This window comes from Pongo abelii, chromosome 11 (genome assembly GCF_028885655.2).
Source record: "Pongo abelii isolate AG06213 chromosome 11, NHGRI_mPonAbe1-v2.0_pri, whole genome shotgun sequence".
Lineage (NCBI taxonomy): Eukaryota > Metazoa > Chordata > Mammalia > Primates > Hominidae > Pongo > Pongo abelii.
Genome location: NC_071996.2, coordinates 144,064,942 through 144,092,013, shown reverse-complemented (window position 1 = coordinate 144,092,013; position 27,072 = coordinate 144,064,942). Strand labels below are relative to the sequence as shown.

General features: G+C 48.3%; 1 protein-coding gene across 15 annotated transcripts in view; it reads left to right on the top strand.

Moving 5' to 3' along the window:
- ANKMY1 (ankyrin repeat and MYND domain containing 1) overlaps positions 1 to 26,500 on the top strand; it is a 100,365-nt gene extending 73,865 nt beyond the window's left edge. For 6 of the 15 annotated variants that reach the window (XM_054550110.1, XM_054550115.2, XM_054550106.1 and 3 more), the window contains 3 exons: positions 7,473 to 7,551; positions 8,640 to 8,800; positions 9,828 to 10,315. In XM_054550110.1, the coding sequence (XP_054406085.1) occupies positions 7,473 to 7,551; positions 8,640 to 8,800; positions 9,828 to 10,084 (497 nt within the window). In that variant the 3' untranslated portion in view covers positions 10,085 to 10,315. Of the gene's footprint in view, positions 1 to 7,472; positions 7,552 to 8,639; positions 8,801 to 9,691; positions 10,316 to 25,931 lie in introns of those variants that run through there. The other 9 variants (XM_054550113.1, XM_024243344.2, XM_054550118.1 and 6 more) reach the window with 4 other exon arrangements.
- The last annotated feature ends 572 nt before the right edge of the window (positions 26,501 to 27,072 follow it).

Here is a 27,072-nt window from a genome sequence, read left to right as displayed (position 1 = left end):
GAAACCATTCCAAAAAATTGAGGAGGAGGGAATTTTCCCTGATTCATTCTATCAGGCCAGTGTCACCCTGATACCAAAAGCAGACAAGGACACATGCAGAAAATCTACAGGTCAATATTCCTGATTAATCTAGATGCAGAAATTCTCAATACAGTACTAGCAAGCCACATCCAACAGCACTTTCAAAAGATTAGGTGAGGTTTCTACCTGGCATGCAAGGATAGTTCAACATATGCAAATTAATAAATGTGATACATCACATCAACAGAATGAAGGACAAAAACCATATAACCATCTTAATAGATGCAGAAAAAGCACTGGATACAACTCAACAAATCTTCATGATAAAAACTCTTTTTTTTTTTCGAGACAGAGTCTTGCTCTGTTGCCCAGGCTGGAGTGCAGTGGCACGATCTCAGCTCACTACAACCTCTGCCTCCCAGGTTCAAGCAATTCTCCCTGCCTCAGCTTCCAGAGTAGCTGGAATTACAGGTGCCTGCCACCATGCCCAGCTAATTTTTTTGTATTTTTAGTAGAGACGGGGTTTTGCCATGTTGGCCAGGGGCTGGTCTCAAACTCCTGACCTCAGGTGATCTGCTTGCCACGGCCTCCCAAAGTGCTGGGATTACAGGTGTGAGCCACCATGCCCAGTTGATAAAAACTCTTAAGAAACGAGGCACAGAAGGAATATACTTTAAAATAATAAAGGCTATATATGACAAGCCCACAGCTAACATCATCATAATAGGGAAGAATTAAAAGGCTTTCCTCTAAGAACTGTAATAAGACAAGGTTGCCCACTTTCACCACTCCCATTCAACCTAGTACTGGAAGTCCTAGCCAGAGGAATCAGGCAAGGGAAAGAAATAAAAGGCATCCACATTGGAAAAGAGCAAGTCAAATTGTCCCTCTTTGCTGATGATATTATTCCATATCTAGAAAAACCTAAAGACTCCACCAAAACACTCTTAGATTTGATAAATGAATTCAGTAAAATTGCAGGATACAAAACTAAAATACAAAAAGTCAGTAGCATTTATATACACCAATAATGACCTAGCCAAGACCGCAATCAGGAAGGCAATCACATTTACAATGGCTACAAAAAAATACTTAGGAATGAATTTAACCAAGGAGTTGAAGGATCTCCATAAGGAAAACTATAAAACACTGATGAAAGAAATGGAAGAGGACACACAAAAAAATGGAAAGACATCCCATGTTCATGGGTTGGAAGAATTAATATTGTGAAAATGGCCATACCACCAAAAGCAATCTACAGAGTCATTGGAATCCCTATCAACATACCAATGCCATTCTTCACGAAAACAGAAAAAACAATCCTAAAATTCATATAGAACCAAAAAAGATTCCAAATAGCCAAAGCAGTCTGGAACAAAAAGAACAAAGCTGGAGACATCACATGACCTGGATTCAAAATATACTACAAAGCTATAATCAAAACAGCATGTACTGATGTACAAATAGACACATAGACCAATGAAACAGAATAAAGAACCCAGAAATAACACCATATATTTACAGCCAACTGATCTTTGTCAAAGCTGATAAGAACATGCATTGGGGAAAGGACACTGTCTTCAGTAAATGGTGCTGGGAAAATTGGATAGCCACATGCAGAAGAATGAAAGTGGACCCTTCTCTCTCACCATATATAAAAATAGACTCTACATGGACTAAAGACTTAAACACAAGACTTGAAACTATAAAAATATTCAAAATTAAGGGCAAATTCTCCTGGACATTGATCTAGGCAAAGAAGGTATAACTAAGACTTCAAATACACAGGCAACAAAACCAAAAATAGACAACTGGGATTTAATAAAACTAAAGAGCTTCTGCACAATGAAAGAAATAATCAACATAGTGAAGAGAACCTGGTGAATGGAGAAAACATTTGCAAACTATTTACCTGACAGGAGACTAATATTCAGAATATACAGGGAACTCATATAATTCAACAGGAAAAAATAATCCTATTAAACTTGGGTAAAGGACATGAATTGACATTTCTCAAACGAAGACATACAAACAGCCAGTGGGTGTATGAAAAAATGCTCATCTGTTCGTCTTATGCCTAAAAAAACAAAAGAATAGCTCAACATCACTAATCATCAGAGAAATGCAAATCAGTCAGAATCGCTATTATAAAAAGACAAAAAATAACAGATGGTGGAAAGGATGCCAAGGAAAGGGAACTCTTGTATGCTGTTGGTGGAATGTAAACTAGTACAGGCACTACGGAAAACAGTATGAAGATTTCTAAAAAAAAAAAATTATCATTCGATCCAGCAGTCACACTAATATCTACCGAAAGGGGAAAAAAATCAGTATATCAAAGGAGTATCTGCACTTGCCTATTTATTGCAGCACAATACACAATAGCTATGATATGGAACTGACCTAAATGCTCATCAGCAAATAAATGGATAAAGAAAATGTGGTATATATACACAATGGAATATTATTCAGACATAGACAATAATTAAATCACGTCATTTGGAGCCACACAAGTGGAACTGGAGGTTAGTATCTTAGTGAAATAAGCCAGGCACAAAAAGACAAATATCATATGTTCTCACTTATATGTGGGAGATAAACATTTTGAACACATGGAGGTAGAGAGTAGAAAAATAGAAAACAGAGACTGGGAAGGGTGAGTAGAAAAAGTGGGTAGTATGAAGAGAAGAGGTTTAAAGGGTACAAAGATGCAGTAAGACAGAAGAAATAAAGTCAATGTTTTAGAGCAGAGTAGAATTACTATACTTAACAAAAATGTATTTTATTCAGGTGATGGACACCCAAATACCCTAACTTGATCACTTCACAGTATATACATGTCACAAAACTTTTTGATGTGCTCCACAAATTTGTGTAAATAATAATAATAATAATATTTGTGTAAATAATAATAAAAGGATGCAATGGAGGGTTGTTAGAGGAGACTCAAGACAGTGGGATGTCATATTCAAAGTGCTCAAAGATGGCTGGACATGGTGGCTCTCATGCCTGTAATACCAGCACTTTGGGAGACTGAGGCAGGATTGCCTGAGCCCAGGAGATTGAGACCAGCCGGGGCAACATGGTGAGACCCAGTCTCTATTTAAAGAAAATTAAAAGTAACCAAACAAAAAACAAAGTGCTCAGAGTTAGATAAACTGTTAACTGAGAATCTTATATCCAGCAAGTTAACTTGCAAACATGAAAGTGAAATTGACATATTTCCAGATAAAACCTGTGAGAATTGGTTGTTATAGCCTTCCCTTACAAGAAATACTAAAGGTATTTTGAAAGCAAGTAACTTAAGGTGGGAATTAAATGATACACATGAACAAAGAGCATTGGAAAAGTTAATTGTAAAGAAGAATATAAATGCATATTTCTTCTTTGTTAATTGACTTTAAAAGCAATTTAAAAATAATTTATATGTAAGCAATTTGTATATATGTATCTATGCATTGAATTTATGTATTATGTGTGTGTGTGCATGCACGTGTGGTTGCATATGTGTGTATGCCCATAACATATAGAAATGTATTATGTTTGGCAATGACAGTACAAAGGAAGTGGGCAGGAGGAAAGTTCTGTTGTGGTAAGAAATGACTACAAATGGTAACTCAAATTGAGAAGATGAAATGGAAATCCAGAAATGGTAAATGATTTTAATATAACTGAAGCTATAAATATATACATTTTCTCCTTCTCTCAGCTTCTTTAGAATACATAAAATTATATAAAGTAATAATCTTATAATGTTGGATTTATAACCTTTATAGATGTAATGTGTAATAATATCACAAAAAGGCAGAAAAGGAAATAGAGCTATATAGGAATAACTTTTTAATATCTCACTGCTGTTAGTATAGGTCTGAAGCTGATTATGACCAGTCAAGATTCATATGGTAGGCCAGGCATGGTGGCTCATGTCTATAATCCCAGCACTTTGGGAGGCTGAGGCAGAAGGATCATTTGAGCCCAGGAGTTTAAGACCAACCTGGGCAATATGGCAAGACCCTGTCTCTACAAAAATTTTTTTTAAAATGAGCTCCACGTGGTGGCATGGGCCTGTAGTCGCAGCTACTCAGGAGGCTGAGGTGGGAGGATCACTGGAGCCTGGGAGGTTGAGGCTGCAGTGAGCCACTATCATGCCACTGCACTCCAGCCTGGGTAACAAGGTGAGAACCTGTCTCAAAAAGAAAAGAAAAAAAAAAAAAAGAAGATTTATATGGAAAAGGCTGATGTGACCACTAAGGAAAGAACTCAAAATATAGTTTAAAATTATTAGATAAATTAAGACATTACATTAACAATAATCCACTTGTTCTAGATCCTTGAGGAATCACCATACTGTCTTCCACAATGGTTGAACTAATTTACACTCCCACCAACAATGTAAAAGCGTTCCTATTTCTCCACATCCTCTCCAGCATCTGTTGGCGATCTCGGCTCACTGCAAGCTCTACCTCCCAGGTTCACGCCATTCTCCTGCCTCAGCCTCCGGAGTAGCTGGGACTACAGGCGCATACCACCACACCCGGCTAATTTTTTGTGTTTTTAGTAGAGACAGGGTTTCACTGTGTTAGCCAGGATGGTCTTGATCTCCTGACCTCGTGATCCACCCGCCTCAGCCTCCCAAAGTGCTGGGATTACAGGCATGAGCCACTGCGACTGGCTGTTTCCTGGCTTTTAATGATCACCATTCTAACTGGCATGAGATGGTATCTCATTGTGGTTTTGATATGCATTTCTCTAATGACCAGTGATGTGAGCTTTTTTTCATGTTTGTGGCTGCATAAATTTCGTCTTTTGAGAAGTGTCTGTTCATATACTTTGCCCACTTTTTGAGAGAGTTGTTTGTTTTTTTCTTGTAAATTTGTTTACGTTCTTTGTAGATTCTTGATATTAGCCCTTTGTCAGATGGATAGACTGCAAAAATTTTCTCCCATTCTGTAGGTTGCCTGTTCACTCTGATGATAGTTTCCTTTGCTGTGCAGAAGCCCTATTTTAATTAGATCCCATTTGTCAATTTTGGCTTTTGTTGCCATTGCTTTTGGTGTTTTAGTCATGAAGTCTTTGCCTATGCCTGTGTCCTGAATGGTATTGCCTAGGTTTTCTTCTAGGGTTTTTATGGCTTTAGGTCTTACATTTAAGTCATTAATCCATCTTGAGTTAATGTTTGTATAAGGTGTAAGGAAGGGGTCCAGTTTCAGTTTTCTGCATATGGCTAACCAGTTTTCCCAACACCATTTATTAAATAGGGAATCATTTCCCCCATTGCTTGTTTTTGTCAGGTTTGTCAAAGATCAGATGGTTGTAGATGTGTGGCATTATTTCTGAGGCCTCTGTTCTGTTCCATTGGTCTATATATCTGTTTTGGTACCAGTACCATGCTGTTTTGGTTACTGTAGCCTTGTAGTATAATTTGAAGTCAGGTAGCGTAATGCCTCCAGCTTTGTTCTTTTTGGTTAGGATTGTCTTCGCTATACAAGCTCTACCATTTGACCCAGCAATCCTATTACTGGGTATCTACTCAAAGGATTATAAATCATTCTACTATAAAGACACATGTACACATATGTTTATTGCAGCACTATTCACAATAGCAAAGACTTGGAACCAATCCAAATGCCCATCAATGATAGACTGGATAAAGGAAATGTGGCACATATTCACTGTGGAATACTATGCAGCCATAAAAAGGCTGAGTTCATGTCCTTTGCAGAGACACGGATAAAGCTGGAAACCATCATTCTCAGCAAACTAACACAGGAACAGAAAACCAAACACCGCATGTTCTCACTCATAAGTGGGAGTTGAACAATGAGAAAACATGGACACAGGGAGGGGAAAATCACACACTGGGACCTGTTGGTGGGTGGGGGGCTAGGGGAGGGATAGCATTAGGAGAAATACCTAATGTAGATGACAGGTTGATGGGTGCAGCAAACCACCATGGCATATGTATACTTAGGTAACAAACCTGCATGTTCTGCAAATGTACCCCAGAACTTAAAGTATAATAATAAGGAGAAAAAGAATCCACTTGATGCAGAAGAGTAAAGGAAGAATAAAGGAACAGAAAAATTCTGAGACATATAGAAAACAAAATGCAAAATATCAAATGTAAATCCAACTACAGTATATCATTAATAACATTAAATGCGAATAGATTAAAACAAGAGGCAGAGATTGTCACATTGGATAAAAACACAAGATCCATGTATGTGCTATTTACAGGAGACACATGATAAATTAAATAATACAGGCCAGGTGTGGTGGCTCACGCCTGTAATCCCACAACTTTGGAAGGCCGAGCAGGATGGATCACCTGAGGTCAGGAGTTTGAGACCAGCCTGGCCAACATGGTGAAACCCTGTCTCTACTAAAAGTACAAAAATTAGCCGGGCATGGTGGTGCAAGCCTGTAATCCCAGCTACTCAGGAGGCCAAGGCAGAATCACTTGAACCTAGGAGGCGAAGGTTGCAGTGAGCCAAGATCACGCCACTGCACTCTAGCCTGGCTGACAGAGCAAGACTCTGTCTCAAAAAGAAGAAAAAATTCAATGATACAAACAGACAAAGTAAAAGGATGAAAAACTAACATGGGAACAGCAATCACAAGAAGGCTGGAATTGCTAATATCAGAAAAAACAGACTTACAAATGCTACTGGTGAGAAAGAGGGACATTTTATGATAAAAGGATCATCAATTAGGAAGATGTAACAATTATAAACCCATATGCACCTAATCACAGACACCAAAATACATGAAGCAAAAAGCCACAGAAATGGAGAAACAGATAACTCAACAATAATAGTCGGAAATGTCAATTCCTCACTTTCAACAACTGATCAAAAAATTAGAAGATCACCAAGGAAACAGGAAGTTGAACCATACAAGCCTATTAGACTTATCAGATCTCTAGAACACTCTACCCAACAGGAACAGAATCTGTGTTCTTCTCAAGTATACTGGAGATATTCTCCAGGACAGACCATATATAGATCATAATCCCTTAATAACGTTAAGAGAACAGAAATAATACATTTCATATACTCTGACCACAGTAGAATTTAATTAGAAATGACGAACAGAAGGACATTTGGGAAACTCACATAAAATAACACGTCTAAATAGCAAGTTTAAGAAGAACCCAAAAGGGAAATTTGAAGCACTTTGAAATGAATTAAAAAGAAGACACAACACAGGCGAAGGAGCAGACTGAAGAGTGAAGCCCCTCCCTGGAGCCTGTGGACCGCCCTGCGCCTCCAGGTCCACATCCTGCTCTGCGTCCTTGCACCCACTATGGAGCCATCGAAGGCTTGGTTCCCCCTATCTACCTCCCCAGTAGTGCAGGCAGGCACCACAGGGAGGGCTCAAGGAGGTGGCTTCTGCAGTGGTGGCCCCCACCCTGCCACGTGGGTACTAATGCGGGACCCTCTTTCATGCAGCGGAGCTGATCCCCAGCCACCGGATGAAGAAGAAGGGCCCCAGCCTGCCCAGGGGCCTGGATGTGAAGGAGCAGGGGCAGTAAGTGTGTCTGCAGGCTGGGTTCTTTCCAGGATGGCAGCCTGTGGTTTGGACAATGCTGTTGTGCCTGGCCTGATAACCTCATCCCGGGACAGCCTCCATGCCATCTGACCCCCAAGTGGCATGGCCTCCTCTAGGAAGTCCTGCTTGCAGGCTATGGGCTTCAACCAAGATGAGGTGCAGATGATGCACCCTGCAGATGAGGGTGCAGAGTCATAGGGCACACTCATGGAGCTGCCCTGGGCTGCTCCAAGTGGGTCACAGACAGGGGTTCCATGTCCTGCAGGAGGGTGGCCACCTCCCATCCCAGAGACGCCTGCTGAGTGGGGTTTGAGCCCAGGCTGTGCTTCTGCAAGATGTCCTGTGGAGGCTTGCCTGGCCTGCTGGCTGTGCAGCACGGCCTGCACACCTGCACCTTCCTAGCCCCTCCCTCCACCACTGGCCTCTCCTTGGAGTCTCAACACTGCACTCATCCTGCTGTTCCAGAACAGTCTCTTTACATGCCTGTGTGCCCCTCTGGGATGAGAGGGCAGGAACCAGGCCCTATTCTTGTCGGCATCCCCACCTCATAAACCCTGAGCAACCCAGCGAGGTGATGGAGAGGGGACTGGTGCAGGACAGGGAGGCTCTTTTTCCTCCTAAAGCAGAGGAGACTGGTGCTTACAGTTTCACCCCAAAGGCAGGCTCCATGCCCTGCCCTTGAAGAGTCACTTCTCCCATGCAACACTGTACCACAGACATTTCCCTATGTGCCTGGGAGTTCCCCACCATCGTCGTGTTTGTGGCACCATGGCGGTCTCCTGAATGGACGTGCATTCACTTAACCAGCCCTTACTGGTAGGCACAGGTGGTTCCCAGAGCTCGGAATGTGTTGGTTTCCTATTCTAAATATTGCTGTGCTGAACATCCTCAGGACGAGGACTTGGGGGTTTTTGTCTGTGTGTGAAGGCTGCCCAATGCAGGGGACAGTGCAGGATGGTGGGGAATAGCCCAGGAGCTCAGGGCCAGGCGCAGCTCCCAGGCAGTGGCTGTTTGTGGGGAAGCAGGTTCTGGAGTGGCCGCCTGCTGACTGTGAGGCTCTGTTGCAGAATTCCCTTCTTCAAGTTCTGCTACCAGTGTGGCCGCTCCATCGGGGTCCGCCTCTTGCCCTGCCCTCGCTGCTATGGGATCCTGACCTGCAGCAAGTACTGCAAGACCAAGGCCTGGACCGAGTTCCACAAGAAGGACTGCGGGGACCTGGCGGCCATCGGTAGGTCGGCCCTCAGGCTGGGAGGCAAGGGTTCCGCTGCTGCTGAGGGTGAAGGCGCAGGTCTGGGGTGCTGGTGAGAGGCACCCTCATTTCCCGAAATCTCTCCAGATTCAGGCCACTTTTCCAACATTTCCAGATGGGCCTGTTGGGAGGTGGGTGTCAGGGGGCCACTGAGGCAGCCTGGCTCTTCCTCACCTACTGTGGCAGCATGATGCTTGTCCTCACCCTGGAAGGGGACACCACCCCATCCCTGCGGAGCTGGAACATGGACCCCTGGGGGCTCTGCTGACACCTGGGAGCTTCACTGAACTCCTAGGGGGCTCTGCTGACATCCAGGGGCTTCACTGACACCTGGGGGCTCTGCTGGACACCAGTGCCTCTGGACCACAGGGCAGTTGGCCTTGCGGCTCCTTCAGGAAATTTCCTCCCAGCCTGCCATCTCAGATGACTGTCTTAGTGTGGACGTCAACAGGTGTCTGCTTCTACAAACACCCTGCTCTCCCGTGCTCCCCTCTTCCCCTCCTTGGTGTGACCAGGGCCCGGTGCCGCAAGGGTGGCGGGCATTGCCGAGGCTGGTGTGCGAAGCTGTGCGGTGGTGACCGCTCTCCTGAGACCTGGCTGGGTTCCTGGCCTGGTGGGGACGGGAGTGGGTCTGGGAAAGCCCCTGCCCTTAGGCCTGTGCCCTGAAGTGAATGGCTGCTGACCTCCTTCCCCCTCCATAAAATAGGGCTTTTTCTTTTCTTTTGAGAAGGAATCTTGCTCTGTCACCAAGTCTGGAGTGCAGTGGCGTGATCTCCACTCACTGCAACCTCTGCCTCCCAGGTTCCAGCGATTCTCCTGCCTCAGCCTCCTGAGTAGCTGGGACTACAGGCTAATTTTTTGTATTTTTAGTAGAGATGTGGTTTCACCGTGTTAGCCAGGATGGTCTCGATCTCCTGACCTCATGATCCACCCACCTCGGCCTCCCAAAGTGCTGGGATTACAGGCGTGAGCCACTGCGCCCAGCCAATGGGGCTTTTAATAACAGGCGCCCTCGGTGAAGTCGCAGCTCCTTGGCTTGTAGACTCCAGGATGGGACTTGGTGGGTCTGGCAGGCCCCTCTTTGAAGAATCACGGCAGGTAGCCCTCAGGCCTTGCTGCATTCCGACTCCTTGCCTGCAAAAGCGCCAGACAGAGCACAGTCCTCAGCCGCCCCACACAGCCCGAGTTCTGGAGCCAGGCCTGGGGGGAGGCCAGCTCCAGTCCCCTCTTCCCCCTCCCCCACACCTTTTCCTCCTCCAGTGACACAACTGGAGCAAGTTTCCAGGAGGAGAGAAGAATTTCAGTGAAGCAGCAGCTGCATGTCCGAGGCTTGGGGAGGACCCAGGACTGTGTGGGTTTCTTACCTGCCTGAGCCACCTCAGGGAATCTTCCAGCCTAATGCGGGCATTTCTGCACCTTTGGGGTCATGCTTTGTAGCAGTGTCTCCCTTGCGACCTCACAATAAATTGGCCCCAGGGGGTGATTTTGACAGTCTGTGCTGTGCTCTGCCCCTAGCTGGGCAAAGTCCCAGAGCTTTTGTGGAGCCTGTGCCTGCCTCTGCCCCTGGCTTTGATCTTGCCTGGCCTCCCATGGGACCTGGCCTGGGCCATCCTGATGGACCAGGCAGGTGAGGGTCAGGACTCGGAGCCTGCTGCAGAGATGGCGGTGGGGGCAGCTCCTGGGTCTCTGGAGCTTGTTCTGGGACCTTGCCAGGAGCCCGCGGCAGCAGACTCCACTCCCTGCTCAGGTGCCCATGGGTGCAAGGCTCCTACTGGGGTCTGCAGTGCTCGTTTGTTCCCTGTGCACTTACGGAGTGTCTGCTGTGTGCTGAGTGTTTTGGGGACGACGGTGTTTGTGGAAATCGCTGTGAATGAGAGGAAGGAGGGCCTGGAGCAAATGACAGGGAGCAGTGCTGCCTTTGAGGGTGGCCTGCGTGGAAATTCACGGAGAGGGCAGGAGAAGACGCGCAGTGAGGGGCGGACCTGGAGAAGGACGACAGCATCCCCGGGGACAAGGGGACAGCGTCCAGGGACGAGGACGATGGGGGTTTGCTGCTGAGGGCAGAATAGCTGGGAGTGTGGGGGGTGGGAGCCTCTGTCGGGGCTGGAGCCAAGCAGATGAGACCCCGCTCCAGGCTGGCTTGTGGCTGTCAAAGCAGCTGCACCTGCAGTGATTTTTTTTTACTGACTTCCTTGGTCTCGCCAAAGATGGGCTCCATGCTGGGGGTTTGTTGGAGGTGCCCTGGGAAATGCTTCTGTAAGGGGTCAGCAACGAGCCTGGGCAGAGGGACAAGCTGACTGCTGGGTGGCTTTTCATAGGGGCTCCCAACGGATGCAGGGGCCAGGCCTTTGTACCCCTGCATCAGCTGGTCACCGGCCACAGGCAGCCCCTGGGAGGGTTGTAACTGTGTGAGCTGGCTCCCTGCCGCCAAGAGCTGTTCCTGGTCAGGGGGGTCTGGGATGCTGGGTGGGTGTAGGCACCCCCAGCTTCCACTACCTCTGCTAGAAAGGAAAAAACTGCTAATGGATACTTATTTGATGGTACACTTAATTCTATAAAAGTTAGAGAATATCTATAAAGCAAAAGAAAGAACCTGTAAGTGACAATTATCCGCACTGTATTAGTCCATTCTCGCACTGCTACACGTACATATCAGAGACCGGAAAATGTATAAAGAAAGGAGGTTCAATTGGCTCAGGGTTCTGCAGGCTGCACAGGAAACATGGCGGCATGTGCTCAGCTTCAATCATGGCAGAAGGAGAAGGGGAAGCCAGCACTTCGCATGGCTGGAGCGGGAGGAAGGGGAGGGCCTGCCACACACTTTTAAAAACAGCCAGGTCTCGTGAGAATTCTATGACCACGAGAACTGCACCAGAGGGGGAAGTCTGCCCCCAGGATCCAGTCACCTCCCACCAGGCCCCACCTCCAACACTGGGGATTACAATTTAACATGAGATTTGGGCAGAGACATAGATCCAAACCGTATCACAGACACCCGGATAGTACCAACGCTTTGTGTGTGTCCTTCTGATCTCTACAGGCATGAGTGCACACAGACACACATGTGTATCTAAAAGTGGGAGTATCCTCTCTGTTCTGAACTAGGCCATGAACATCTATCTTATTAAATATTTTTCTGCAACATAATTTCCCCAAATGAAAATAGCTTTATTTTTTACTATATATGCAATATATGCTTATTTAAGAAAGAAGACAGCAAAGACAAGAGTGATAAAAATAACTGGGGGAGGTGGCATATGCCTGTGATCCGAGTGACTTGGGAGGCCGAGGCAGGAGGATTGCTTGAGCCCCGGAGTTCCAGACCAGCCTGGGCAGCATAGTGAGGCCCTGTCTCTAAAAGAAATATCTTAGGTGTGGTCACACACACCGGTAGTACCAGCTACTCAGGAGGCTGTGGTGGGAGGATTGCTTGAACTAGGAGTGTGAGGCTACAGTGAGCTGTGATGGCACCACTGTGCTCTGGCCTGGATGAGAGTGAGATGCTAACAACTAATTTTTAAAAATGAGAAAATCATCTTAATCTTACAATTCAGGGATAATCATTCTGAGCATTTTGGGGAACATGTTCTTTATTTTTATTATTTTTTTTGAGACAGAGTTTCTCTCTTGTTACCCAGGCTGGAGTGCAATGGCGGGGTCTCGGCTCGCTGCAACCTCTGCCTCCTGGGTTCAAGCGATTCTCCTGCCTCAGCCTCCTAAGTAGCTGGGATCACAGGAATGCGCCACCATGCCCAGCTAATTTTGTATTTTTAGTAGAGATGGGGTTTCTCCATGTTGGGCAGGCTGGTCTCAAACTCCTGACCTCGTGATCCACCCGCCTCAGCCTCCCAAAGTGCTGGGATTACAGGCATGAGCCACTGCGCCCGGCCTCCACTGGTCCCTTTTTATTGGAGATGTTTGCTCTTCCTGATGGATAGGAACTCTCTAAAGGCACAGCAACTTCTCCTATGCCTTGTGTGCCAATAACTGTCTTGCAGTTTGCACGTGGAAGTTTTTCTCGTGTTGTAAAATCCACCTGTCCTTTCCTCAGGGCCTGGCTTGCTGGAGTGCGTAGAGAGCAGTCCCTTGCTGGGCTTATGTATGCAAGGGTAGCCTTTGCCCAGATTCTCACCACCGTTTTAATGCATTACTGCTTAACCTGTAATTGTATAACCAATCTAGCATTAATTTTTGTGTAAGGTTTGAGAGCCAGCTATCTAGATCTATCCCCAAACACTGAGTGTGATCGAGTAATCCATTTCTTTTCCCTGGTGGGCATATGCCTGCCTCTTAGTTGCCGTAGGGGCCCCTCCTGTGCTCTGCTGTCTCCACCTGCAGCTCTGTGGCCTTTTCACATCTGCCAGGACAGGCCCACCCTCCTCCTCACCGGCCCTGTGAAAGGCCCTGCGGTGACCGTGTGCTTTTTCTTCCAGATGAATTGTGCAGTGTGTGTCAAGTTCCAAAATGTCTCATTGGGACTTAGCAATTATCTTGTTTCATTTGATTGGCAGACAGTTGGCATCTTTTGAGCAGTTTTCTGGCTTGCGAGATGGTGCTGTGGTCACTTGGTGGCGCTGGATAATTTCCTCTCTGTAGGAACCATCCCTGGCTCCTCTCCGCTTTCACACCTCACACCTGGTCCTTCCTGAGGTCTGCTGAGCTCTGCCTTCAAAATGCAGCTCAGCCAAGCCGCTTCCAGAATCCCTTCCTGCCGCCGTCTCTGCCCTCCTCACCGTCCATGCAGCCAGAGCCCGGCCCATGCTGGCCCTCAGTCTTTCCCCGCCCACTTCCCGGATGGCCCATTAAATCCCTGCTGCTCGGGCCCTGAGGCCTCCCCACCCCCTACCACTGCCCACCACCGTGGAGAAACCCTGCCCGGCCTCCTCCGGAGCTGGCCAGGCTGGTTCCTGCCCAGCCCTGCCGGTGCCCCGCCCTCTGCAGGGAACGCCCTCCCCAAAATGTCGTCTGTACGGTCGTCTCCTCTATGGGGTCAACATCTGCAGTGAGCCCTTGCCCTCTGACCCACAGGAGAGGTGAGGTGAGAATTTGGCAGAAAAGAACCGAGTCCCTGCGCAGGAGCCGAGTCATAGTAGAGAGAACTGGGATGCCAGATGATAGACGTCCCATGGGCAGAGGGGGACTGATGGTGCGGGGCCAGGCGGGTGGTGTGAGCAGGACGGGGTCGTTTGTTATAGCAAGGAGGGGCCCTGTGGCCTGTGCGTGACGGCTGTGCCCTGGGAAGGCAGGAGGGGCTGGGGGCTTCAGAAGGGAAAGGACCACCCCCTCTCGGAGCAGCTCCTCTCTCCCTCCCCTTCCCAGATGTTGACATTTGACATTTCACCGGCCACTGTGGTCCCCACCAGGCAGGGATTCTTCCGTTTCAGGGCAGAGCCTCCAGCTGCTGTGACCACGCCAGTACAAGGCGGCGCTCTGGGCCCTTAATGGAGACTCGGCTGATAGGTCCTGCCTTGTACACACCCCAGCAGGAATCTCATATTTTGCACCCATTGGTGAAGGGGGCCACACGCATGGTTGCCGCCAGGGCATCCGAGTTCCCTGAGTAGTTGCCGTGGTCCCTGTGGACGCCATACCTGCTGAGCCTCTTGCGGTCTTTCTGGCTCTTGGTCCCCTGGCGGGTGCCGCACAGCACCCTGGGATGACAGCATGGCCGCGCCTGGCGGTTTGTGGGAATGCTTTCTGCAGCCCCTTTCCTGGGTGGAAGCCAGCATGCATTTCCATGGGTGGTCACATTTGAACTCATTCTCTTGGTTAATTTTTGGCACTTCAATCTTTAATTCTTTCTCAGACTTCATTTTGCGTGGCTGCCCTGCCTGTCCAATCTATGCTCGCCTCTGTGTGTTTTCTGTGTGGTGAAGCCTCCCCTACCCCGCGCCTTCCATGGTTCAGGCCATATCCTGGTCCTGCCCGGCCTGTGGTGGTCACCAGCACGTCAGGGAGGGAACGCGGAGGACCCACGCCTCATGGAGCCCCTGCTTTGCTTCAAGTCGGGTACCTCACCTGGTTTGTGGACAGGCCCCAACACTGGGGGGTCCTCCAGGCTGTCCTTCCTCTCCCTCGAGGCCCCTCTTCCCGAGGAGACTCCGTCTAGAGCAGAGATGCTGCCGAACCTCCAGCTGCTGCCTCAAGGTCTCCAGCAGCTGTGTCTTGTCCTCAGAGACCCTCAGAAACAACCCAGGGCCCTTCGCTGTCGGCGTGGTCAGCTTTCCCCTTTATGGACTCAGCTGTCTGCACTCCAGCAGTTTGGAGTCCGGCACCACCAGAGCGTTCGCAGTGGAAGGAGGCTTGCCGCGGCCTCCCTGGGCTCCTGCAGAGGTCACTCTGCTCTGCAAGGTGGAAAAGTGGCTGTGGCCCGGGAGGGTGCTGGGCCCTGTCTGCTTCTGCTCTTGAGCCCTAGGGGAGGTCCCCCGAGAACTGGGTGCTCAGCGCGGCCCTCCATCCTCCCCTTGGGGGCCACAGTGCGGCCCGGCCCCTTGGCTATCTGTGAACGTGGAGTTCTGGGATGAGGGCCACATGTGAGAGCTGCAGTGCTCACCTAGGAGCATGTGGGGCCGGGAGGGGGCAGAGGGAGGGGAGACAATCCCCGGGATCCAGACCCCCCGCTGCTTCTCAGGGCCCTCAGCAATTTTCTCCCCTGAGCAGCCTCTCTCAGATGTGTCCCAAGCTTCCGGCTGTAAGTGGAGGTCTCTGGCTGGAGGCTTCTCTTGCCCCCACAGGGAGGCAGGACAGCAGGCACAGGGAGCTGCCTGTGCCCCTGGGGCCCCTCCAGGCTGTCCTGGGCAGTCTCCAGGTCAGGGAGGGATATGGGGCTGCTTGTCCTTGCCCACCGCGCCCCATCCCCACAGCCATCTTCAGTCCCATCCTGGCTGTGAGATGGGCTCCTGCCCTGTTGTTTTAGAGTTAGTGCCTCTCCCACCGTGCCTCCCCAGGAGGGCAGCCTTGGTACCCCACAGTCGCCCTGGGCACTGGATGGTGAGTGGGGATCCTGGGCAGAGGGTCTGGGAGGAGCAGCTCAGGGTCCATCTGGAAGGTGGATGCACACTCACCTGTCCCCTCGAAGGCTAAGAACCAGGCACCATGGCTGGGTGGGATGGTGTACCTGCTGGGCGCAAGATGGCTGGGCCAAGCCACAGCCACGGTGTCTTTAAGAAGCCTGAGGCCTGGAGCTCATCTCAGGTGCTCCACAAGCCGCCGTTTCTGATGACTTCCTTCCAGCCGACTACCTTGGAAGCAGGGAGAGGGAGGGACATGGGAGCGTCCCGTGGTTCTCCAGGGTGTCCAGGGCGTCACCCACTCTGCCTGGGCCCAGGCCATTCCCCTTCCTGACTTCCATGCCGCTGCTGCCTCCTGAGCCAGTGACAGTGAGCTGGGCGGGCAGGCACCGTGGAGTCCTGACAGGTATGAAGGAGCCTCAGCACCGGGGAAGTCGGGTGGTCTGGAGTGGGAGGTGGGGGTCGCCCATGGGATGGAGATGAGGAGCAGGGGGATCCAGGGAGGGAAGGCAGGGAGATACAGAGGCTGGCACATGTGTGAGTCTGAAGCCCCCTGGGACCCTCTACAGTGGGACTGGGAGCAAAGGAGAGGGCTCCTACCCTGGGGCTCACCCCCAACTCTCTGGGGCAGCAAGGGAACACAGCTTCATGTGCATTGGCCCAAAGGCCCAGGAAGGGTGTCCCTGAGTCTGCTGTCGTCTGCTGAGCACCAGCCCCCAGCCCAGCTGTGCTGCTATTGAAGGCACTACAGACGGGGGTCCCAGCAGGTCCAAGGGTGCTGTGTGCCCCAGCCCTACATTCCTCTCTCTCCTGCTTCCCCTGTGTCCCCCCACTGGCCTGAACCCTGGGCAGCCTCCAGGCCCTGCAGGCCTCATTGCAGAGTGGAGGGTTGGGCTTGCCCAGGTGGCTGCTGAAGGGTGGGTTTGCTGAGGGTGGGCCTGGGGCCAGCCCCTCCTCTAGCTCAGCCTACACCACCTGCGGCCCCCAGGCCCCCACTATACCTTGCCTCTCAGGAGAGTGGGCAGCCACCTAGGGGATGCCAGGCGGCTGCCAGAGGAGCCTTGGGCGGAGAGGGCAAGAAAACTAGGAACGGAAAGAGGTGCTGGGGTCTGAGAGGGACACAGACGGTGGGGTGGAGACCACAGGAGGCAGAGTGGGTGCTCTGGTTCTGACCTGGAAGGCTATGCTGGAGATAAAGGGCCTGGAGTTTTCGGGTGTCAGAGTTCTGCCCAGAAGCCAGGGAGCTCCTGTGTTCTCTGGGAAGTTGGGGCAGTAGGAGGAGGGGGTAGCCAAGGTGTGTCCTGTGGTCCCAGGAAGGAAGCAGACAACATAGCTGTGGGCCAGGGTTTTCTTCCTTGGACATCACAGGGACAGGGCCCGGCCTAGCCTCCTCTTCCTGGAGCCTGGAGTGCCGGCACCTGCCTCCCTCCCTCCTTCCCACCAGCCCCAATCTGCCTCAGCCCGTGTCTTCCTTTGATTAACTGGAAAACTGAAACTTCCCGCACAGGCTGTGCCTCCATGCTGAATTGTTTGTGATTTTTCTTTAAGTAACTGGCTGCCACCATATAAGCTTCAAGGCCTTTCAAAACCTGGTTCTGACCTGGTACACTATTGCAACTTAAAAACAAAAACAAAAAATGACAGAATAATCAAAGGAGGCCCTGAGTCACCAGCATGCGGGGGACATGTACACACGTGTTGTCCTGCTCCAATGCCTGGATTTTATGGAAATAGAGTGAGATGCAGCTAAACCTGCCACCTTTATCCTGTTTTGTGATTCTGCTGTTCATTTGTACTTCCTTGCGTGCGATGTGGACTTGCTCTCCACGTGAAGATTTTACACTGCACCATCTGTTGGAAAGCATCGGTTTGCATTTCCTTGATGATGAGTGAAGTTCAGCGCTTTTTCATACATTAATTTATTGGCCACTTAGAGTTCCATGTTGGTGAGTTACGTGTGTGTATGTGAGAGAGATCTTTGCCCCTTTTGTCTTTTTTATTGCTCATGGGAGCATCTTGCATGCTCTATGGCCTGGTCTTACGGCGCCGTGCCTGTGCCCGCAGTTTGGAGCACGCACGCCTTGCCGTCATCCCCTTTTCCTCTGCAGTGTAGGGCTCTGTCTGGGAAGGCTTGCTCCAGCCCTCAGCCATGCGTGTTCTCCTCTGCTGTTGTCTCCATGTGGTGAGGCATCACTTTTCACATTCCGGTCCATATTCCATCTAAGAGAGAGTGATGAAGATACGTTTGTGTTGACGCCATGAAGTAGGGACACTGTTCATCTTTCCCACGTGGACAGCCACAGCCCCGCACTGTATAGTTAAGGCTTCCTTGCCTACTCTTCTTGTGCCTAGAGGTTCAGTGTCATCTAGATGGAAGCAGACAGTGGGTGGTCTTTTGTAGCCTTCAGGCTGTGAACCTGTAGAGGAGGGGCCTGTGGGCTTATGTCATCTCCACGGGGAGGTCTTTGTTCCATCTCCCACCTCAGCAGGTCCAAGACCCGAGCTCCCTCTTGGTCCTTACAGCCCAGCTCCTGCCTGCTGCAGCAGAGTCCCCACTGACCCTCCCCACGTTGGGGGTCTGGCCTCCTCCTGATGGGGACTGTTCCCACTTCAGCTCCACTTGGTACTTTTTTCCCTAACTTTATGGAGGTATAATTGACAAAAATTGTATATATTCACGGTATACACATAATGATTTGATATCCATACACATCATGAAATGACCATTATCAAATTAATGACACATCCATCACCTCTTATACTTCCCATTTGTGGGTGTGTGTGCCTGTGTGTGATACGAGTTTGGTGTGTGCGCATGTGTGTGTGATGAGGTGTGTGCACGTGTGTGTGACATGAGGTGAGTGCGCATATGTGTGTGACATGAGGTGGGTGCGTGCGCATGTGTATATGATGAGGTGTGTGCGCATGTGTGTGATGTGAGGTGGGTGCATGCGCATGTGTGTGTGATGCGAGGTGGGTGCGTGCACGTGTGTGTGTGTGACGCGAGGCGGGTGCGTGCGCGTGTGTGTGTGATGCGATGTGGGTGCGGGCGTGTGTGTGTGACGTGAGGGTGCGGGTGTGTGTGTGACGCGAGGTGGGTGGGTGCACGTGTGTGTGTGAGATGAGGACACTTACAATCTACTCTCTTAGCAAATTTCAAGTTAACAACACAGTACTATTAACTACAGTCACCATGCTATACATGAGACCCCAGAACTTACTCATCCTAACAAAGTTTGCGCCCTTTGACCAACCTATCTCCATGCCCCACCCCAACCCCAGCTATTAACAACCACCCTTCTACTCTCTGCTTTTATGGAGTTGAGTTTTTAAGATTCCACATACAAGTGAGATCATACAGTGTTTGTCCTTCTGTGTCTGGCTTATTTCACTGAGGATAATGTCCTCCAGGTTCATCCATGTTGTTGCAAAAGGCAGGGTTTCCTTCCTTTGTATAGCTGAATAGTATTACATTGCATATATGTATCAATTTTTTCTATCCATCCATCCATCCTTCCATCCACGGGCACTTAGTTTGTTTGCATTTCTTGGCTATTAGGAATGATGCCGCAATGAAGATGGGAGTGCAGATATCTCTTTGACATAGTGATTTCATTTCCTTTGGATGTATGCCCACTAGTGGGACTGCTGGTTCATACAATAACTCTATTTTTAATTTTTGAGAAACCTCCATACTGTTTTCTATAATGGCTGTACTGATCATTCTCATCAGTTGTGCACAAGGGTTCCCTTTTCTCCATACCCTTGTCAACACTTGTTATCTCTTGTCTTTTTGATAATAGCCATCCTAACAGGTGTGAGGTGATGTCTCATTGTGGTTTTGATTTTCATTTCCCTGATGATTAGATGAGCACCTTTTCATATACCTATTGGCCATTTTCTTTGAAAAAATTTCTATTCAGATCTTTTACCCATTTAAAAAATCAGGCTATTTGTTTTTTTGCTGTTAAGTTGTATGAATTTCTTAAGTATTTTGGACATAAATCTAATTGAGATATGTGGTTTACAAAGATTTTCACCAGTTCTGTAGATTGACTTTCATTTTATTGATTGTTTCCTCTGCTGTGCAGAGCTTTTTAGTTTGATGTAGACCCACTTTTTATTGTTGCTTTTGTTGCCTGTGCTTTTGTTGTCATATCCAAAAAGTCATTGTCAAGACCAATGTCAAGGGGCATTTTCCTTATGTCTTCTTCTAGAAATTTTATGGTTTCAGGTCTTACATTTATACTTTTAATCCATTTAATTTTTGTATATGGTGTAAGATAAGGGTCCAATTTCACTCTTCTGCATGTAGATATCCAACTTTCCAAGCGCCATTTGCTAAAGAGGCTCCTTTTGCTATTGTATATTCTTGGTCCCCTTGTCAAAGATTAGTTGGCTGCATATGTGTGAGTTTATTTCTGGACTCTATATTCTGTTTTATTGTATCTGTTTTTATGACTGTATCATACAGTTTTGATTACTACAGCTTTGTAATATACTTTAAAACAGGATGTGTGATATATCCAGATTTGTTGTTCTTTTGCAAGATTGCTTTAGCTGTTTAGAGTATTTTGTGATTCCACACAAATTTTAAGATTGTTTTTGCTATTTCTGTAAAAAAAATGCCATTGGAATTTTGATAGACATTGCATTGAGTTTGTAGACTGCTTTGGGTAGTATGGACATTTTAACAGTATTCTTCCAATCCATGAACACAAAATGTCTTCCATTTGTTTGTACCTTAATTTCTCTCATCAATATTTTATAGTTTGCAGTATATAGTCTATATTTTATAGTATTCATATATTTATGGTATTCAGTATATATTCTAAAAGTTCCACCAAAAAACCTGTTAGAAGTAATAATGAATTCATTAAAGATACAAGATACAATATCAGCATACAAAAATTAGTTGTGTTTTTATGCACTAACAATGAACTATCTGAAAAAGAAATTAAGAAAACAATGCCATTTACAATAGCATAAAAATAATAAAATAATTAGCCATAAATTTAAGTGAGGATCCTTTACCTCCCTTAAATTTATTGCTAAGTATTTTATTTAAGTATTTAAGCAAGGTTCTTTAACCTCGCTTAAATTTATTGCTAAGTATTTTATTTAAGTATTTAAGCAAGGATCTTTTACCTCGCTTAAATTTATTGCTAAGTATTTTGTTATTTTTATGCTATTGTAAATGGGATGGTTTTCTTAGTTTCCTTTTCAGATAGTTCATTGTTAGTGCATAAAAACACAACTAATTTTTGTATGTTGATATTGTATCTTGCAACTTTAATGAATTCATTTATTACTTCCAACAGGTTTTTTGGTGGAACTTTTAGAATTTTGTGTATGTAAGAGATCATGTCCACTCTTCAAAAGAAGACATATGTATCTAGCCAACAAGCATATGAAAAAAGCTTAATATCACTGATCATTAGAGAAATGCAAATCAAAACCACAATATGATACCATCTCACACCAGTCAGAATGGCTATGATTAAAAGTAAAATTAATAGATGCAGGTGAGATTGCAGAGAAAAGGGAATGCATACGCACTGTTGGTGGGAATGTAAATTAGTTCAACCATTGTGGAAAGCAGTGTGGTGATTCCTCAAAGAGCTAAAAACAGAGCTGCCACTTGACCCAGCAATCCCATCACTGGGTATGTACCTAAAGGAATATAAATTGTTCTACCATAAAGACATATATGCACACATATGTTCGTTGTAGTTGTATTCACAATAGCAAGGACATGGAATCAATATAAATGCCCATCAGTGGTAGATTGGATCAAGAAAATGTGGTACATATACACCATGAAGTACTATGCAGCCATAAAAAAGAATGAGATCATGTCCTTTGCAGGAATGTGGATGGGACTGGAGGCTATTATCCTTAGCAAACTAACGCAGGAACAGAAAACTAAATACCACATATTCTCACTTATATTAAGTGGGAGCTAAATGATTAAAACATTTGGATACAAAAAAGGGGAACAACAGACACTGAGTCCTACTTGAGGGTGGAGGGTAAGAGGTTGGAGAGATTAGAAAAAATAACTATTAGGTACTAGGTTTAGTATCTGGGTGATGGAACGATCTGTACAACAACCCCCCATGACACGAGTTTACCTATATAAGAAACCTGCACATGTACCCCTGAACCTAAAAGTTTTTTTTTTAAAAGATCATGTTGGCCGGGTGTGATGGCTCACACCTGTAATCCCAGCACTTTGGGAGGCCGAGGCAGGTGGATCACAAGGCCAGGAGATCTAGACCATCCTGGCTAACACAGTGAAACCCGTCTCTACTAAAAAAAAAAAAAAAAATCAGCCAGGCGTGGTGGTGGGCGCCTATAGTCGCAGCTACTCAGGAGGCTGAGGCAGGAGAATGGCATGAACCCGGAAGGCGGAGCTTGCAGTGAGCCAAGATCGCGCCACTGCACTCCAGCCTGGGCGACACAGTGAGACTGTGTCTCAAATAAAAAAAGAAATGATCATGTTATTGGCAAACAGAGACAGTTTAACTTCCTCCTTTCTGATGTGGATGCCTTTTATTTCCTTTCTTGCCTAATTGCTCTGGCAAGGACTTCCAATAACACATTAAATAGAAGTGGTGAAAGTGGGCACCCTTGTCTTGTTCATGATCTTAGAGGAAATGCTTTCAGCTTTTCACTATTGAGTATAATGTTAGCTGTAGGCTTGTTGTATATGTCCTCTATTACGTTGAGGTATTTTCCTTCTGTATCTAATTTGTTGAGAGTTTTTACCGAAACAGGATGTTGAATTTTGTCAAATACTTTTTCTGTATCTATTGAGATGGCCATATGATTGTTATCCTTTATTCTGTTAATATGGTGTATCACATTTATATGTTTTCATATGTTGAACCTTGCATCAACATATATCCACATCCATATGGAATCTGTCCATATCTACCCCAGCTTTGGAAAGTTTTCCACCTTTGTTTCTTTAAATAAGCTTTCTGCCCCTTTGTTTCTGTCTTCTTTTGAGACTTCTATAATTCACATATTTATTTTCTTGTTGGTCTCCATAGGTCCCATATGCTTTTTTCACTCTTTAATATTTACTCCTTTTTTATTCTTTTTTTTGGTTAATTGGTTAGTTTTAAATAATTTGTCTTCAAGTTTACCAATTCTTTCTTCTGTATGATCGAGTCTGTTGAAGCTCTTTATTGAATTTTTCAATTTTATCATTGTGTTTTTCAGCTCTAGGACTTCTATTTGGTTCTTTTTTATGGTTTCCATTTTTCTATTAAACTTTACATTTTATGCATTTGTTTTTCTTTTTTTTTTGGTTGTCTCAGTTATCTCACGTGTTATTGAGTTTCTTTAAGATGATTGTTTTGAATTGTCAGGCAATTTATAGATCTTCATTTCTTTGGGATCACTTACTGGAGCTTTACTAGTTTCCTTTGGTGGTATCTTTTTTTTTTTTTTTTTTTTTGAGACAGAGTTTCGCTCTTGTCGCCCAGGCTGGAGTACAGTGGCACAATCTCAGCTCACTGCAGCCTCTGTCTCCCGGGTTCGAGAGATTCTCCCAACCTCAGCCTCCCGAGTAGCTGGGATTACAAGCGTGCACCACCATGCTCGGTTAATTTTTATATTTTTAGTAGAGACGAGGTTTCACCGTGTTGGCCAGGCTGGTCTCGAACTCCTGACCTCAAGCAACCTACCTGCCTCAGCCTCCCAAAGTGCTGGGATGACAGGCGTGAGCCACCATGCCCAGCTGTGGCATCGTGTTGGCCTGATTCTTTATTATTCATAGAGCCTTGCATTGGTGTCTCAATTTGAAGGAGCAAATGCCTCTTTCAGCCTTTACAGACTGATTTTGGCAGATAAAGATCTGTTGGGTCTCTGAAGGGATTGCCTCCAGGATTAGTTTAGTCACATGGCTGCTGCTGAGTCTACAGTGGGGTTTGTGGTTGGTGGGCCTATTCAAGGAAGGAGCAGGCATTGATCATGTCTGGTCCCTGGGCAGACTGGACTGCCTCTAAGACCTTGAGGAATAGGCCTAGCTCTGGGACAAGGGTGCACTCAGTCACTGGGTGAGTCCCTGACAGGCAGGACTGACCCCAAACTGTGGTTAAAAGGGGATGAAACTAAGTCACAAGGCTGCTTTAAGGTTCACAGCTGAGACTGAGGTCTGTAGGCCTGCCTCTAGGGGCACACATGTGCATGCCTCCTGTCAGGTTCTTGGAGAGGGCAGGACTGCCTTCAGACCATGGCGGAGTGGGGCTGGAGCTGGGTCACAGGGCTCCTTCAGCCTGTGCAGTTGTAGATTGGTGGGCCTGCCTCCCAGCGTGCGGTCGTAGATTGGTTTGGTAGGCCTGCCTCCCAGCATACAGGTGGGCTTGTCTCTCAGTGTACCTGGGTGGGCAGGACTGCTCCAGGACTGTGACTGGAGAAGGATGGAGTAAACTCAGAACCATTTCAACACCTTTTGTGGGATTTTGTGGCCTAACTCAGACAAGAGTGTCTCCTAGCACGTCCTTGGGAAGGCAGGACTGCTTTCAGACTGCAGCTGAGGGGTTGGAGCTGACTTACAGGGCTATTTCAGGAGGTTGGTGGGCCTGCCTTCAGGGGGGTGGACTGGTGTATCTTCCAGGAGGTCCCTGGGCAGATGGTTCCTGTGTCAGGAGAGCCAAACAAGGCTGTTGTTGAGTCCATAGGGGGATGAGGCCATTTCTGGATCTGCAAAGGACCCCATGAAGGTTCCTGTTCATATTTCCAGGCCATATGAAAGAAGGAGGGAAATGTTTAGACTCACTGGTTTTGCTTTGTGGGGTGGTCTCATCTGGGAGGGGCTCCTGTGCACACGGGGACAGCTTGCTGGGCAGTGACTGCCTCCGGCTCATCCACAGCCCTGGCGTCTGTGAAGCCTGTGTGCTTTCCCCTCAGGAAAGCTGTGGTGGCCTTGTTGTTGGGGTCTCTCAGAACCCCACCTTCCCTAGACTCTACCCACTTCTTTGATGGCTGTGACACGTGCTGTGCCACCAGCCTTCAGTGTCCGTTGGAGAGATGGACACCCAGTTATGGTCCTTCCATGATTTCAGTAGTGGCTTAGGGCAGGAGGAAGGTGGACTGAGAGGTGGGAGTTAGTCGTCTGTCCCAAACTCAAGGGAGCACTGCAATTATAAATGGTGTTTCTCGACAGAGGGCCTTGTCCCCAGATAAAGAATACTTAGGGTCACCTTGGCAGGAGCAGTGTGTGCTCCCATGGGTGTGTCTGTCTCTGTGTGAGTGCATGCGTGTGTACTGTGCATGTATGTAATGTGTGCATGGGCACGTGTGCATGTCTACATGTGTGCACATGCATAGGCGTGTGCACGTGTGCATGCATGTGTATGGGCATGTGTACATGTGAGTGCATGCATGTGCAGGAGAATGTGTGTGCACGTGTATGGAATGTGTGCTTGTGTGTGTATGCACAGGGCATTGTACATGTTCATACCTATGTATGTGTGCATGTGTGTACATGTGTAGGAGTGTGCACATGTGCATGCATGTGTATGGGCATGTGTGCATGTGAGAGTGCGTGCATGTGCACCTGTATGGATATGTTTGCTTGTGTGTGCATGCACAGGGCGTTGTATGTGTTCATATGTGTGCGTGTGTGTAAATGTGTAGGAGTGCACATGTGCATGTGTGTGTGCACGTGTGATGGGTGTATGTTCGTGTGGAGCAGACACCCATGCTGGCCTGCCGGGGCTGCCTGCAGATGGTGTGGGAGACGCTGGGGCCACCCACCACGGCTGGGCTTGGCTGCTCAAAGGAGGCTGACTGAGGGGCTGCTCTGTGCCCATCAGTGTGGGTGGGTCAGTTTGTCTGTGGCTTCTGGAATTCCTGTGAGGAACTGAGAGGGACTGAGAGCCAGTCCTGGCTGGAAGGGGTCTCTCCCTGAGCAGCCTCTTGGGGCAGCACTAGGGTGGGCAGAACTTGGGAGCTCCCTGGTGGTCTGAGGTGTGGCCGGGAAGGCAGGGCTGAGACCAGCCGGGCGCCCCTGCCCACCCACTCCTGGCCTGGTGTCGGTTCTGCACAGAGTGCACATCGCACCTGTGTCCTCCTTTCCCTGACAGGAAAGATGCATTTGCCCGGGTTCAAAAAGGGCTTGTGGAAGTCTTGAAGCAGCTGGGCAAGGTGGCGCCTAGAAGCCTGAATCCTGCCGGCCGAACCAAATGCGTCATCCACAACTACAGCCACTGATGAGCGTCTGGCTGCTCACTTGTCCCCTAGGGGCCCTGCTGAGCCCCCAGGCTGCATCCCCTGGCCTGCCACGGAGAGGACTCCACCCCACCCTCATTTCCCAGGGGAGGAGCCGGGCCTCCGGGACTTGTGGAGGGGTCTGCGAGTGAGGACCGTGGCTACCAGGGACCTGGCGGCTGCAGATGCTTTGTCGGAGGCCTGTCTGCAGCCCTTCGTCCTGCCCAGAGCTGTGACCCACTAAGCAGTGGAATTCAGCAGGGCTGGGTGAAGCTGCATCTCCCTCCCCGGGTGCCCACCCACCCCTCTGTGCTCTCACGCTCACAAGGGGCCTGGAGGTCCCAGTTACCAGGGGGCCCGCGGTATTCCTGGGTCCCAGGTGATGGAAGCACAATGTTAAAAATGTTCACCAGACCAACCTGTACTGGCTGCAATTCTCAATAAAGCAGCTGAGGGACACACCCAGGACAGCGAGTGCTTCTGCCAGTGCCGCCCTGCCACTTCTCAGCCTCTGGCCATGACCCCACAGGAAAAGGAGCGGGACTATAGGGAGCCCCTAGGGTTATACAGGACCCTCCGCCTCGAGAGAAAGGTGGCTGGGGACAAACTGAACCACGAGGGCATCCTTGGGACAATGCTGGTTCCTTCTCTCTGGCCCCTTTGGCATCTCTGAGGCCACCTGGCAGGAACCAGAACCTTCCAGGGGTAGAGGATCTCCGTGCTGTGTGTGCCCAGAGCAGGGGCAGGAGGCAGGAAGAGGTAGATGGGAGGTGGGGCCTGCTGGAGGCCGTCTGGGTCTCCGTGCCCTGGCCTTTTCCCTCTCCCCTGCACCAAGGAGAGGGGTGGACAGACCCGAGTCTGTCCAGGGTGAGGTGGAGCTGCAGACAGGCTGAAGGGCGCAGCTGGCAGGAGCTGCATGTTCACCCCAAACACGGAAGTGTGGTCCATGCCCAAGCCCCAGAGGGACACACACACACACATACGCACACACTCTCTCTCCCCGAGGCCTCGCCCTGC